Source organism: Myxine glutinosa, chromosome 1, assembly GCF_964187855.1.
Source record: "Myxine glutinosa chromosome 1, kmMyxGlut1.1, whole genome shotgun sequence".
NCBI classification, from domain to species: Eukaryota; Metazoa; Chordata; class Myxini; order Myxiniformes; family Myxinidae; genus Myxine; species Myxine glutinosa.
The window spans coordinates 432,558,725-432,574,907 of NC_136261.1; the positions used below are offsets into that span (position 1 = coordinate 432,558,725).

General features: G+C 43.3%; 1 protein-coding gene across 1 annotated transcript in view; it reads right to left on the reverse strand.

Annotated features, from left to right (window-relative positions):
* Positions 1–5,398: 5,398 nt before the first annotated feature.
* Positions 5,399–16,183, reverse strand: part of LOC144888359 (uncharacterized) — a 77,159-nt gene continuing 66,374 nt past the window's right edge. The window contains exons 5-7 of the mRNA XM_078766056.1: positions 9,404–9,526; positions 8,910–9,103; positions 5,399–5,570 (exon numbers count right to left, since the gene is read on the reverse strand). Coding sequence (XP_078622182.1) covers positions 5,399–5,570; positions 8,910–9,103; positions 9,404–9,526 — 489 coding nt within the window. The remainder of the gene's footprint in view (positions 5,571–8,909; positions 9,104–9,403; positions 9,527–16,183) is intronic.

Below are 16,183 nucleotides of genomic sequence, written 5' to 3' on the forward strand. Positions count from 1 at the left end.
GAGGCAGCAGACTGCCGATCTGAGGGAAGAGGAATGGAGCGGCAGAGAGTGGAGTCATCAGCAAAGAGATAGAGAGGATTTTCGAGAAAGTCAGAGAGATCATTGATGAAGACCAGAAAAAGCACGGGGCCCAGAACACTGCCTTGGGGAACTCCAGCCTGAACAGGAAGAGGAGATGAGAGAAACCCATTCAGGGCCACACGTTGACGACGACTAGAGAGGAAGTCCGCCAGCCATGCGTGGAGATTTCCATGGATACCAAAGGAGGAGAGTTTGGTGAGCAGAGCGGTGTGCCAGACCGTGTCGAAGGCACGTGATATGTCGAGGGAGACAGCTCTAATTTCCTGTTTGGCATTGAGGACCTCCATCCATTGTTGAGACAGCAGAAGCAGCATGTCCAGAGTAGAGTGACCTGGTCTGAAACCAAATTGATGATCAGAGATCAAGCCATTGGAGAAGAGGAAAGATTTCATATCCGAAGCAATGATGGATTCCATGACTTTGCTGATAATTGGGAGAAGGCCGATTGGTCTGTAGTTGCTAGGATCTGTTTTTGCACCTTTTTTGTGCAAAGCGGTGATGTTGGCTGATTTCCAAGCAGATGGCAGTTGACCTTGAGCAAAAGAGAGGGTGAAGAGAACAGAGAGAGGGTGAGATAGAGCAGCAGAGCAGGATTTTAGGACCCGTGGGCTGATGCCGTCGGGTCCAGTTGCAGAATCAGAGTCGAGGGTTGACAGAAACTTTTCCACCTTGTCAGGAGGAAAGGACACGGAGTCCAGGAGCAGCAGGGTACGACTGGGTATGGTGGGTACAGAGAGGGATGGGTTTGGGACACAAGATTTAGAGGCAAACACAGAGTTGAGGCATTCAGCTTTTGCACGTGCGGAGTCAGCTGTGTAGCCGTTTGAGGTAAGGGAGGGGATGGAGGGGGAACAAACACCAGAAACGGATTTGAGCAGACGCCACCAGGGTTTGGAAGAGGGAGACAGATAAGAGAGTTCGGTCTTGAGAACGGAGAGATATTGTTTCCTGGCTCTCCTGAGGGTGGACACACACTTGTTTCGGGCTTTGTGAAAGGAAATGAGATTTCCTTCCGTTGGATTTGCTTTCCAGGAGACGAAGGCAAGTTGTTTCTGGGCAACAGCCTCACCACAAGATTCCGTGTACCATGGATGGGAGGAAGGGTATGACAACTGAAGACGAGATGGGATAAATCTGTGCATGAGAGAGAGCAATTTACTTTGGAAGAATTCCCAGGATGAGTTGATGTCAGAGGTGGTAGAGATGGGAGACCAGTCCAGATGATTGATGGCTGCTTGAAGACCGTGCCAGTTGGCCTGAGTGAAATGCCAGACTCGTCGACGCTGAGCAGGCTCCCTGAGGATGGTCAGAGATGTCCACTTTAACAAGGACATGATCAGATGATCCGATCGGAGCAGAAGAAGAGCAGCAGACATTTTCAGGGAAGTTAGTCATAACCAAGTCCAGAAGAGAAGATGTTCCGTTGACTGAGATCCGGGTCGGGAAATTGACAGATTGTGTCAGTCCCAGTGAGTCGCAGAAGTCCTTTGCTGAGGAGCCATGGCTGGTGAGAGAGGTACCCACACCCAGCCAACTGGCATGATGACAGTTGAAATCACCACATATGAGGAAGAGAGAGTTGGGATGAGTAGATAGAAGTTGGTCCATATCATCAGACAGCGAGATGTAGATGGAGTCATCACTGTTTGGTGGACGGTACAACACACATATGAACAAGAGGTGGGAGCGAAGGGGAAGCCGTAGCCAGAGGTATTCCTGGGGGTGAGGTGGAGAGAGTGCAGTGCAGGGCGAGTGAGGAAGAGAGTTTTTGATTAAGATAGCAACGCCGCCTCCAGGACGAGGCTCAGGTCTATCATACCGGAGGAGAGAGTAGCCCGGGAGAGATACTATGGAATCAGAGACATCATAAGGGAGGAAAGTTTCTGTTAAGCAGATCACGTCTGGTTTGACAGAAGCAACCTGTATGGAGAGATCAGTTAAGTTTGAACGAAGGCCCCGGATGTTTGAGGTTCATACCGTTAATGAAGAGGAAGGGGGAGCATCAGATACAGAACAGGGGGGAGGAGGGGTAGGGTAAGATGTGGAAGAGGTGGAAGAGGTAGGGAGAGCTGTTGAAGGTGTGTCAGAGATTTCAGAATAGCTCGGAGAAAGGGAAGGATGGGGCGGACAAAAGCTTTGATGGTGATTGGGTGAGCCACAATGAGGTGTTATTTGAGGAGGGGGAAGAGCGAGGCAGAAGGTTGGGGGAGATGGAGGTGAGAGTTTGAAGGGGGAAGAAGCGGGGAGGACGTTTTGAGGAGGGGGAGTGAGAGGGGGGAAATTGAGAAGCAATGAGGGTGGGGAGATTTGAAGGGGAGGGGTGAGGGGGGAGTTTGGGAGGGAAGGGACAAGGGGAGGGATTTGAAAGGGATGGGATATGGGGGAGATTTGGAGGGGAGGGGTGAGGCAGGAGTCTAGGAGGGGAGGGGCGAGGGGGCGTCTTGGCGGGGAGGGGTGAGGGGGTAGTTTAGGAGGGAGGGGGCAAGGGGGGAGATTTGAAAGGGATGGGTGATGGGGAAGATTTGGAGGGGAGGGCTGATGGGGAAGATTTGGAGGGGAGGGGTTATGGGGAAGATTTGGAGGGGAGGGGTGAGATTGGATTTTTGAAAGTGTACGATTTATGGGAAACGAACATTTATTGCAAAATGAGTTTCTTGTGACCTTCGAGTTAAAAATACGTTTAAGGACGCTGGATGGAGGATGGAGTGCAGGAGAGTTTAGGGAATGTAGAAAAAAGGCACTATAGGAGATGGATATTTTTTTTGGGATGAATTGATTTGGTGAGCAAGTCGAAAGCAGCCTTTTAAAGAAGAAGAAGAAAAAGGTGTTATAAAATATGACGGAATACATAACTTGAGGGGAAAGTGTAAACATTGAAGGTTAATGAATAATGAGTGAAAAACTATCTGGGGAAATGGGGGAGAAACACGTGGTCGAAGAACGAACGAACGAATAAGAATGAATAAACGAATGAGAACAGAGAAGGGAATTTTTTTTAATTTTTTTTTTGAGTTGAGATTTGCACAAGGAAGTAGGCTATGGGTGAAAAGACTGGGAATACAGAGAACGAAAGTTATTGGATCACAAACGACGGACCGCTGAGAGAAAAACAAAGCCTCAAGGTTGTACAGTGCACACTGTACAAGGCCTCAAGACACGACACGAATTAACACGATTTTCAATACAGGTAGGAAAGATTTGCACCGAAAAATCTTCGTCGGGACACAATATACGTACAACACCATAAATAAATACAGTTTTAATGAAAATACAAATGGGAACAATCACTTAACTTCGATTTCAAATCATTCACGACGCGGCAAAGGCCTTGCTCGCGACACGGCAAACAGACGATAAGGATGTGACATTTGAAGGATGGTTTGAAGCAGAGTTCAAGCTTAAAAACGGTGGCATAGAAGGATCCATTTTAGTCCCTCTTTGGTCTGAAAGGAACTGGTGACAGACCCAATAATTTTCCTCAGCCTAATTTCAGAGATGATGGTTGAGAACAAAGCCAAGTCTGACGATATAGTGGTGCCACCGGAGTCATTCATTTCTTTATTTCCAGAACTGAGCTGATCACAAATACAAACAGTCAACCAGACCGTGCAAATCGGGTGGAGGGACCAGTTTCCATGCAGGCCGTCACCATACTCAAATTCTTCCTGGAAGAACAACAAATATATAATAACAAATTGCAGTCAAAACACCCACACTGAGAAACTGACCAAGAACAGTACTGGCCAGAAGAGGAGACAGTGAAACTTTTTTTTTGCATGCGTAGTCTTGGCTCCGATGAGAGCTAACACGTGGAACATATAATAATGGAGGCAGGGGGACAACATGGGGAGAGAGAGGGCAGTACAACAGCTGGGAACAGGGACGTCGGGAGATCTGTGGAAGAGAGATGGTTGAGTGGGGTATGCGGGATAAACAAGATGGACATGACAGGGTAGTTTTATTCAGGAAAGAAATCGGAATTTGAAGGAGGTAGCTTTAAGGTGGATTAACATGGGCAGAAAAGATCAATGTTTTGGATGGGGAAAATATGATATGGTGGTGAACATCTGCTTTAAAGACCTGGAGGGAGGAGTGGGATTGAAGAGACTGCGGATGTTTGTTCTAGAGGCGGAAAAAGAGGAATTCAAGAGTGAAAGTCAGCAGAGAGTTTTCATTGTGGCATTTCACCAGAAGAGGTTTACTGGTAGACCTTGTGCATTGTGCAGGATTATTTGGGTGAAGACTTTGACGACCTTGTCAACTCAAAGAAATTCCAGCTGCTTGTCAGTGGCAATGAGATCTTCATCATGGACAACCTGAATAATGAGATGTTCAACTTCAGGAGCAGATATATTCGGATGGTTGAAGACTTGCTCATATTTATCAGGGCTACAAGGTTGGAATCCTCACCTGTCGAGCATCCGTGCTATTCTACCTTGGTTCTCTTCGTATGACAGAATCAAGAATGCAAGGTATCTGATATGGTATTGGCTTGAGATGTGCTGCTTGAGGGAGAGTCACCCTGACATCGATGCAGAGTTTCAAGATGGGAATTTTGTTGTACAGAGACAACAGAAGCATGGATTTTCTCACATTGCTTGTGACAAAGTAATTGAGCAAACTGCAAACCGAGACTCCAAGACAAAAGGAGGACTGACTGGATTCACACTCAAGAAGGGTGCAGTGCACAGATAGACATTATCAAAACGTGAAAGAGCTGCCATTACGAGAGAGTGTCAGGGGATGGCTGGTCGGGACACCATGTAGGGCCCGTGTTGACTTAGACAGAACACGAATAGAGCATGATGAGAAGGACATTCAGAACATCATGGATACAATTCAAAATATGGTCAACCCTTTTGATCCTTCACTAGAACGAGACAAGCTGTATCACATAAAATCAGGTCAGCTTTCATCAGACCTGTCGCTGCAGACCTTCGTGATGCTAAGGAAAAAGGCGAAATTGCCCTCACAACATTCTGCCAGAAGAGACTTCAATCAAATGATATTGGTTTTCATGACACCATGAAGAAGATGGAGCTGAAGACTTTCAAGTATACAGCTAAGTCCACCATAACAAAAGTGAAGGGCAAAGAAATCGCCTTGACAGCTTACCGGGATCTGTCCGCAAGGCTGATTGTTGTTAGTTCAGTGAGAAAGGTCGACATCAAAGAGATGCTGGTTCATTCATTGGGTCCATTGCCTGCACCACTGGCAAACCATGGCGGCTCTCTTGTGAAAACCAACAAAGCCAAACTCATGCGCTTCCTGGAGGATCAGTTGATCATCACCCACAGTTGAAGAGATCCAATTTGGCTCAATGTGGGTATGGGATTCGATGGCACTCATCAGAGTCGTCAAACCACAGGCAACATTTGGACAGTTTGCTGATGAAATGTTCAAAGTCCTTGTGAAACAGGCAAAGATGAACAAGTCCAGAGTTGTGCTCTTTCTTCTGGACAGATACATGCCGAGCAGCATAAAGAATGCTGAAAGAGGAAGACGAGCAGAGGGAGGGACTCAGATCACTGAAATATTTCCTCCTGATCAGAGGACTCCAAAACAATGGTCCAAGTTTTGATCTTGTGGTGACAACAAGGAAAATCTGCTCCAGTTTCTGTTCAAACAGTGGTGCAAGACTGGGAAGCTGATTGATGACATCACAATTATTGTTGGACAAGGCATTGCGTATCATTCTATTCGAATGCGTGGCAATGATGTGGAAGTTTTTAACCAATCCCAAGTCTGTTCTCAACACAAGAAGAAGCTGATATGAGACTTCTACTTCACTCTTTGTACGCTGCAAGTAACAGTGATCACATCATCATCATCATCATCATCATCATCATCATCAGTCCAGACACCGATATCTTTGAACTATGTGTGGCATTTTGCAAGGACATGGATGCAGAGTTCTACTTCCACACAGGCAGAGGAAGTAATACACACACAATTGTTGTCCGTTGCATATTTGACCATTTCGGGAAAGAAGTTTGTTCTGCGTAAATAGGATTTCATTGTTTTACTGGATGCGACACAGTGAGTGCTTTGTATTGTAATAGTAAACCAAAATCTGCAAAGATCTTGACATCAAGTAAAGACCACTGATCCACGTTTGAAAAGCTTGGCATGACGTTTACAGTACCGCCATCCTTGCATGAAGACATCGAAGCATACACCTGTGAACTCTATGGGCAGAAGGGCTGTCATGATGTAAATGAAGCAAGATGCAGAATGTTCAAGACTGGGGCTGTGGAGAGAAAAGCTTGCCTCCAAACAGAGATTTCATGCACAAGCACATATAGCGAGCAAACTCCCAAGCAGCCATTCACAAAATGTGCCTTATCAGCAAACCAGAAATATCATCACCAAAGAACAATGGTTGGGATATTGATGATGGTTTGCTCACCATAGACTGGATGGGTCTTCCCCCAGCACCCTCAAGTGTAATGGAACTTGCCCATTGCTCTTGCAAGAAGACACAATGTACTCGAGGGTGGTGCTCGTGTTTGCTCAACAAGCTTCCCTGTTCTGATTTGTGTTCATTTAAAGACTGTGCAAATCAGGCGTCTGTTCCTGACTTGACAGAGATTGAGGGAGAAATTGACACTCTAGAATCAGATGAAGATGCTTCATTATTTCCTTGTACTCTGGGTTTTTGTCACTTGAGTCTATTAGTCATTAATTTATTTTCATGTTTTGCTACTGAATGCACAAATGTGATTGACAGGAATGCATTATGTTATTGTATCAACAAAAATCTCTGCGTTTTGGTTCTTTTTTCTTCATTTAACAACAAAGGTTTTGCCACTTTCTATAGAATGGGGTCATTTCCATTTGAAAATGAAAGATTAATTGATACAAAATCTTGTATTTCAGATGAATGTAAGACTGGGAAATTATGCATTTCATTCCAAAGTTAAAAGATTATATCTATGTTTTCTTTTCACCGAGAACAGTTTATACTGCGGGGTAAAACAAAACGAATGTAGTTTAAGAATGTGAACTTTTGTCCTGTAAGGACAGATTTTCATATGAAAAATTACAATCAATATGCATGCCAAGTACAATATCTATCCTTTTCCATTTATTATTGAACCAAATTATATGTGCAGTACTTAATGTGCACGAACTTGCCGATAGTCAGAGGAACTGGAGGATTTGGATGTTTGTGTAATGATTCAAACTATGATATCCTCATACAAACTTGTTTACATCAAGACTAGTTATACGCAACATCATATGCATGTCAAAGAGAAGATGTGAAACACATGAGCCGTTTATAATCTGAACATAAATGGTTTGTTTGAGTGGCTTTTGCCATTATTTAGTGCTGTTTCAGATAGGGATGCACACAGCTTTAGAGAGAGTGAGAGAGAGAGGCGGAGGGGGGGGCGGGGGGGGGAGGGAGAGAGTCAAAGAGAGAGAGGATGAATTATGATTTTGAAAAATGTGACTTTGAAAATGAGTGTGTGTGTGTGTGTGTGTCTGCATGGGTGTGCATATGTGAGGGTGTGTGTGTGTGTGTGTGGGTGTGTGTGTGTGCGTGTGTGTTAAATGGAGAGAAAGGGGAAGGAAACAGGAAATATTTACAAAAAAGAAGAGTGAATGAGGATCCTTTGGAATATAAAAAGAATGATATGGATGTGCACGTGTCATGTGTGTAAAAGTATGTGTGTTTTTGTGTGTCTGTGTGTCTATATATCTCAAGATGACAAAAATAGAGAAAGGTAGTATGGGGATACTACACAAATATAAATACCCATTAAAGTATATGTGTGATAATTATTTTGGTTTTTTTGAAATATGTGTTTCTTTAATGCTTCATTTTTGTGTTCCAAGTTATAAATATAGGGATGTGGGGTGGGATCACGAGTCCCCAAAGTATACCAGTATGTCTCGAGCCTGGCTAGTCGAATTTCCATGGCAGATTTATACTTTTAGTGAATCAATTGATGCATATAAGCAGTTTGTGAAATATTGGTTGCTAGGGATATTTTTACCATAGCAACGGACACCAATAGGAATTATGTATCTGAAATAATCCACAAAATAATATCTGATAACATCAGATGATTTGCAAAATCATACATTTGCATGATCAGAGGATTGCAATGCTCAAAATCTCGATTTAGAAGCATCTATGCAACCGTTGCTAGGGAAAAGGAGGTCCTCACCAACGGAGTTTAACTTCCTCTTTGTTTTTGGCCGTTGCTCATTAATGTGCAAATTTCGAACATGGGAACATTTCATTAATGGTTCATATACACTTATTAAACATATCAAGAACATATGCAGATACTTCTCATCGTAGACCACGGAATTCGAAAACCAATCAGAATTAGTGGACTCGGCCCATGGTCTATTTGTACGGATGCTCTCATTGGTTGTTATCTTCACAGACCGGTTTTATTTAGAAGGTGGAAGGAAGTTCTCCCAGAAATCAAAATCTCCACCTCCTTTTTCGGGAAAGGATTCTTTTTCATTAACCAGTTTGTGAAACTTCGTTCTCATAGCTTTGGTCCAAGGGCTCATTTCAGAATCCTCACTGAACCTCTGACAGCTTCCACCTGTAGATTATTTGTCATGATATTCCCCGGAATGCTTTATAAGTACTTCTTTGGGATTTTCTTGATCATCTGGATTCCCTGTTGCTCTGACTATCACTGGTACAATTTCAGATTTCTTCAATTTCCAAATCCTCTTCATCTCATTTTTCATATCCTGGTATTAGAGATTTCAGCTCTCCTGTATGGATCCTCAAATGTAATTTAAAACTGCTGCTATGAGAGAAACCTTTATCACATATCGAGCATTTGTAAGGTTGCTCTCCTGTATGGATCCTCATATGTAATTTAAAACTGCTGCTATGAGAGAAACCTTTATCACATATCGAGCATTTGTAAGGTTGCTCTCCTGTATGGATCCTCATATGTAATTTCAAACTGTCTTTTCGAGAGAAACCTTTATCACATATCGAGCATTTGTAAGGTCGCTCTCCTGTATGGATCCTCATATGTAATTTTAAATGGCCGTTTCGAGAGAAACCTTTATCACATATCGAGCATTTGTTAGGTTGCTCTCCTGTATGGATCCTCATATGTAATTTCAAACTGCTGTTTTGAGAGAAACCTTTGTCACATATCAAGCATTTGTTAGGTTGCTCTCCTGTATGGATCTTCATATGTAATTTCAAACTGCTGCTATGAGAGAAACCTTTATCACATATCGAGCATTTGTAAGGTTGCTCTCCTGTATGGATCCTCATATGTAATTTCAAACTGTCTTTTCGAGAGAAACCTTTATCACATATCGAGCATTTGTGGGGTCGCTCTCCTGTATGGACAATCATATGTGATTTGAAGCTGACGTTGTGAGAGAAACCTTTGTCACATATCGAACATTTGTAAGGTCGCTCTCCTGTATGGATCCTCATATGTGATTTCAAATTGCCTTTTTGAGGGAAACCTTTATCACATATCGAGCATTTGTGTGGTCGCTCTCCTGTATGGATCCTCATATGTAATTTCAAATGGCCTTTTTTAGGGAAACCTTTATCACATATCGAACATTTGTAAGGTCGCTCTCCTGTATGGACCATCATATGTGATTTGAAGCTGACGTTGTGAGGGAAACCTTTATCACATATCGAACATTTGTAAGGTTGCTCTCCTGTATGGATCCTCATATGTGATTTCAAATTGCCTTTTTGAGGGAAACCTTTATCACATATCGAGCATTTGTGAGGATGCTCTCCTGTATGGATCTTCATATGTGATTTCAAATTGCCTTTTTGAGGAAAACCTTTATCACATATCGAGTATTTGTGAGGTCGCTCTCCTGTATGGATCTTCATATGTCTTTTCAAATGGCTGTTACTAGAGAAACCTTTATCACAGACAGAGCACTTGTGGGGGTGTTTTCCTGTATGAATCCACATGTGTATTTTGATGTTATTCGTTGAAGCAAAATCCATTCTGCACACATTACACTTATAACGTATTCCCCTTTCTACAACCTTTTTGTGTTTGTTCAATTTAATATTCATCTTGGTGTTGTGAGGCCCAGACATGCACTTGTATTTTAGAGGAAGCGAGTCTTGATTTCGTGATTTTTTCTTCAAAAAAGGCTTCTTCTTCACCGCCAAGCTGCGCCTGGACCTTATTTGTCCCTTATTACTTCCGGATTGTTCTACAGAAAGAAAGAACACAACAATTCTCTTTTATTTTTGTCAAAATCAAAATGCTAAATATTTAACACTTTTCCAAAAATTTAATATTTTCTCAACACAAAAGATCTCTTCTGCAAAATGAATTTTTTACGTTTCCACTCACCAGTTGCAAAACAGGCAGCACTTCCGTTTGTCATGTCAATATCAACTGAACCTTTCTTTGCCGAAGCACATTTTGAATCTTCTGTGACAGATGAATCATTGTTGTGTTGTCTGCCTTCGACATTTACAGGATAGACATCACCTGTGTACAAATCAGCGTCAGTAGTTTAGAGGGAAATGAGACTGAGATCCATCTTGAGAGATCATAGAACATGTTATGTCATGAAATGTATACTTCCATGAAAATATAAACAGAGGGGCAATACCCCCGGGCGCTCATCTGGTAGAATAAAGCAGTATACAACACTGAATAAAGGTATTTGAAACCATCTCAGGGCATTTTTAACCAATTTGAATGGATGCTGGTGGCCAGGGCAGTATGTACAATCATACAAACGTCATCATAAGACTTTAAACAAACAAAAGAAAAATCAACCTCCATCCACCCCCCCCCCCCCCCCAACCCCCATAGACTACCTTAGACCCCATTTTTGTAAATGCTGGGAAAAAACGTTGGTACATCATGGGCGATGAACAGAATGTTGTGGTCAAATTTTATTGGAATTGGATGTGTAGTTTCTGAGAGGAAAGCAAATACCTATTTTGGAGGGCAGACCCTGCCCCCTGCCCAACCCCAAAGGGACAGATTTTTTTAATCCATGAAAAACTTTGGTACAGCATGGTTGGTGAAGGTTGTGGTCAAGTGTCATCAAAATTGTGTATGTAGTTTCAGAGCATAAAGCATACATCTATTTTGAGGGGTCAAACCTGGACACACTTGCCCAGGTTTATTCTACCATTTGCTCAATGGTGCCCTCCCATTGAGCCCCTTAGACTTCGATTTTCTACGTGCCATGAACAAACATTGGTACATCAAAGGTGATGACGGTTGTGGTCGAGTTTCATCAAAACAGTGTGTGTAATTTCAGAGTCAAAAGCTAATTCTTATTTTGGGGGCGTTAAACGTGGATCCACTTTGACTCCCGGAAGACCCAATTTTTTAATGCCGTGAAAAACTTTAGTGACAACGCAACAAATATAATTTGTGCCAAGTTTCGTCACAATTCAATCAGCGGTTGAGGCGAAAAAGTTGCAAGTGTTTACGGAAAAATGGACGGATGGACAGACTGATGACGAACCATCACATAAGCTCCCCGGAAAATCGTTCCAGGTGAACTAATCATGAAGATAAATATTGTTAAAAATAAAAATTCCGGATGTTAAGCGCTATTGAAGCATGCTAACCTAAAGGTTAGTGGAAATAACAAGGCGGCGATTTGTGTTCAGCAGTGTTTAAGTATTTAATTCAATTTCCATGAAATAAAGATTGAAAAATTATTTAAAACATTTTCTGGAATTTCTCAAACTCTCCCCGACCTCTGAACTAGCTTCGCAGCCTAACGGGATGTTAAGTAACGACTGACACCGATTGAGATCGCCAAACCTGGCAAGACAATTTATCTCGGCAGGTGATCCTTCCATGGCATGAACAGGTCGGCAGCTTCTTCTCGGGTGCCCAACACATTCAAACAGCAGCGATTGCTCTAGAGTTCCAGCTTTTAAACCGCTTCCGCTCTAAATATTCTATCCTATGTAATTCCCCCTCTGTGGGAAAGTTCTGCGGCACATCTGGAACCTGCCAATGAATTTAAATGTTCGCACTCACATTCGGCGGATTCCCGACGGGAACCCGGACGTGTTCTCCACATCCACTGCTCGCGCTGCGGCACCCCCACATACGTCACACACATATGAGCAACCCCGTAACCTTCACCACAACCACACCACTTCACCACAATGTGGTACATCCCCAAATCGCCTCATGGCCCAGCGTACACAACTTACACACACCAGCCATCTCACGCACACCATTTATTCACATGATCCACTCCAGTCAATCTCACTCCATTCGCACACATGGGTCTCTCCATAACAGTTCACACACAACTTTAGATATGAGCCTTTCCATGGAGATCCCGCAGCTGAATTTGCCAATTGTGCCGGATGCAGCATTTGTGCCACGCACACTCAGCCACCCACCATTTCTTGGGAATTTTTTTTTCAATCATCTGCATACGGGCGTTTTGCCCGACACAGACCGTTAACACACAGCGACAAGGAGTGCCTTGAAATGTACCCTCCCTTGGACCGGTACGGATGACAAACCTGTTCTTTTTAATCCCCCGCGCACAGCATGAGAACATATTAACATTTAAAATATTTCCCGCTCAGTAACCTCACCCCTCCCCTCAGTCAAGCTAACGGTTGCCCCCGTCTGAATCGATGCACGACCCGTACCTCCCTCGTTCATGCACTCCACTCTGCCCGCTCACGGCACACACTCCATTACTCTCAGGCTCGGCACTCCAAGGAACCCCGGCTTCTTTATTCCACCCAAGCTCGTCACACACCCTTTCACACCATGAATTTGCTCCAGTTCACACAGCCTCACCTCGTCGTGATCCGCTTTGATCGCTCATATCCTCTCCACCTGCACCTGACGTGTTATCCCGATCTTTACACATTGTTTCTACATATTCCATGATCTCCTCCTCAACATTCTTTGCCCTCTCGCTTATCTTCTTGTGCTTGAGATTACTTTAGTGTCTTCCATTATTTCTTTCATGTTCCGTTCTTTCGTCTCTAATCCTTCGACCCATTTATTTTATCTTCTGTGTCCGGCCATTATGTCCCATTTTAAATTCTTTTCTTACTTGCCAACATCTCTTTTTACATCCTTCCTGCTGTTCAAGTCCAAATACAGAATCTAAGGGCATTTCTCGAGCTGCCCTTAGATCCTGTATTACTTCTGATTTGCTTCTTCTGTTCTTTTTCCTCATCCACATCCACATCCTCATACACAGTACTCCCTGTTTAAGTCCATTAGCCTCTTCTTTTATCCCAATTATCTCCATCATTCTAGTCTCACCTGCTCCCATCTCATTCCGGACACCATCCACATGCTCACTCACCTCTCTCAGTACAGCCTCGAGTGTTGTGGCTACCTCATTGCCCATAGCCTTCATATCAACCTTCACCTCTACCTGCCCTGCATGCATGTCATGCCTAATGCCAGCCACCTTGTCCCTCCTGCATTTTAATTATCACCTGTGCCATTAGTTGACTAATCAACAACATCATTTAGTCAAAGGCAATGGTGTCCCACTATTCTATGTTATTGGTGCTGCCTTTTCCAGGGGCTGGTGGGGAAGTGGGTAGGTGGGGTTGGGGGAGGGTTGGGGGGGGGGGTTTGGGGAGGTTGGAGGGAGGGTTTGAGATGGGGGGAGGCTTGGGTCGGGGGGGGGGGGGTTTGGGGAGGTTGGAGGGAGGGTTTGAGATGGGGGGAGGCTTGGGTCCTCAATCGCTATCGGCACCTCTCCTGCTTCCCCTCCTGGGCCTTCTCCCACAATGTTACATTCATATACAGCTTCCTGGGCGATGTGCTCCTCCATATCCTTCTCAAGTAAGGCCACCAGGACCTGCTCACCTAAGCTTGACTTTTTTTGTATATGAGATCGGGGCTTGTGTAAGAGCGAACATTAAACGCAAAACATATCAAATAAAACATGTTGAAGGGAGCGGGAGACAAGATGGGGAGAGAGAGAGAGCGAATCAAACAAGCAAAACAACAGTTGGGAACAGGGACATCCAGAGATCTGTGGAAGAGAGAGGGCTGAGGGAGGGGAGGGGAGGGAAGGGATGATACAACGTATAAAACAAATTGACACTACTAGTCAGGTTCACTATGTTTTTTCGTTCAAAATCATGGTAGATTAGCAAACCTATACATTTTTGGAAACGTTATTACATCGAAAATCTGAAAATCAATGTTTACATTTGCGGTGATACCTGTGTGGGATTTTCAAAATGGCCGCCATAAAAATACATATTTTGCTCTATTTCTGCCTCTAATTACCATAAAAACTTTTTAAAATATACTAAGCCTATGTTTTCAGGTACAAGGAATCCATTGGTGACATAATCAGACTTCTGACTGTAACAGTTCTTTCTTTTTTCAGGAAATATGCATCCAGGGAGCAGCCATTGATACAAAAAAAATTCCATTAATATGTGTAGATGTGAAGTTATACTGACTGCATGTGTATATATGATTTTGCTGACTGCCTGTGTATGTTTGGTGATATGAATTATTGTGACACATTTTGATGTTATTAACTGCCTGTACAAAATGGTAACATGTATTTGATTATGCAACTTATCGTGAAAATAAAGACAGTATTTTGCAATTCAAAACCTTTGATTCGTGTCTTACCATTCCCCATAGCACTAATTTGATACTTTCATTGGATTCCTTGTCCCTGAAAATATAGGTTTAGTATTTATTTAAAAGTTTTTAGGGTAATTAGAGGCAGAAATAGAACAAAATATGTATTTTACAGTGGCCATTTTGAAAATCCAAAATGGCCGCCATACAGGTATCTCTCCAAATGTAAACATTGATTTTTAGTTTCCTTATGCTACAACCTTTCCAAAAATGTATAGGTTTGCTAATCTACCATGATTTTGAACGAAATATAATTTATTGACAGAGTGAACCTGACTAAAATCCAAAATGGCCGCCATACAGGTATCTCTCCAAATGAAAACATTGATTTTTAGTTTCCTTATGCTATAAACTTTCCAAAAATGTATAGGTTTGCTAATCTACCATGATTTTGAACGAAATATAATTTATTGACATAGTGAACCTGACTATACTAGGCATTTCAGGAATGAAGTCAGAGATTGAAAGAGGTGGATTTGGGGTGTATTAACGGGGGCAGAAAAGATCAAAGTTTTGGATGGGGGAAGATAAGAGATGGTGGTGAACAGCAGTTTTAAAGACCTGGAGGGAGGATTGGGATTGAAGAGAGTGTGGGAGTTTGTTCCAGAAGTGGGGAAAAAGAGGAATAAAAGAGTGAAGGTGAGCAGAGAGTCTTGATTTTGGAAGTTTCACCAGAAGAGGGCTGCTGGCAGATCTTGTGCGTCCTGAAGGAATATTTGGGGGACAGAGCACAGACAGTGCTGGGGGACCTAGGCCAGATAGAAGATGGTAGAAGACAGAAAGACCATCAACAGAAAGACCACCAGTCTGCGGTGAGCAACTGAAAGGCCATCAGAATCAGCTTCATCGCGGGAGAATCCAATGATTCTGAAAGCTCTGCTTTCGACAGCGTGACACCGAGCGAGGTGTTAGGAAAGGATAACCAACCCAGAAGGGAGAGCAGTACTCCATCAAGCTGTGGAAGAAAGCTTTGTATGTGGTGAGGAGATCAAATGTGCCAAGGAAGGATGAAACAAGATGGAGGATGCCCAATCGGCGACAGTCTTTGGAGACCATCTTAGAAAAGTGGTTTTCCCAGGAAAGGTCATGGCAGATTGTGAGACCCAAAAGCTTGATCGACAGATCTTCTTCGAGAGGATTGTTGAGAAAGTAAATGGGAGCGTTTTCCAGATGGTCTTTTTGGAGTGACTTTGTGAGAGTGAGAGATTTGTCAGAATTAAAAGACATGTTCCACTTGTTTGACCAGTTTGTGATTTTGTCCAAGTCCGTAGAGAGTGAAGAGGATGCCACCTGCCGATCTCAGGGTTGAGATATGGAGTGACAGAGAGTGGAGTCATCAGCAAAGAGATAGAGACTGGGCCGGATTTATGAATGGGCAAGCTGGGCAGTTGCCCAGGTGCCTCCACAACTAGGGGGCCTCCACAACCAGGGGGCCTCCACATATGGACGATCAGAACAAGCTGCACTCTCACTGTCTGAAAATT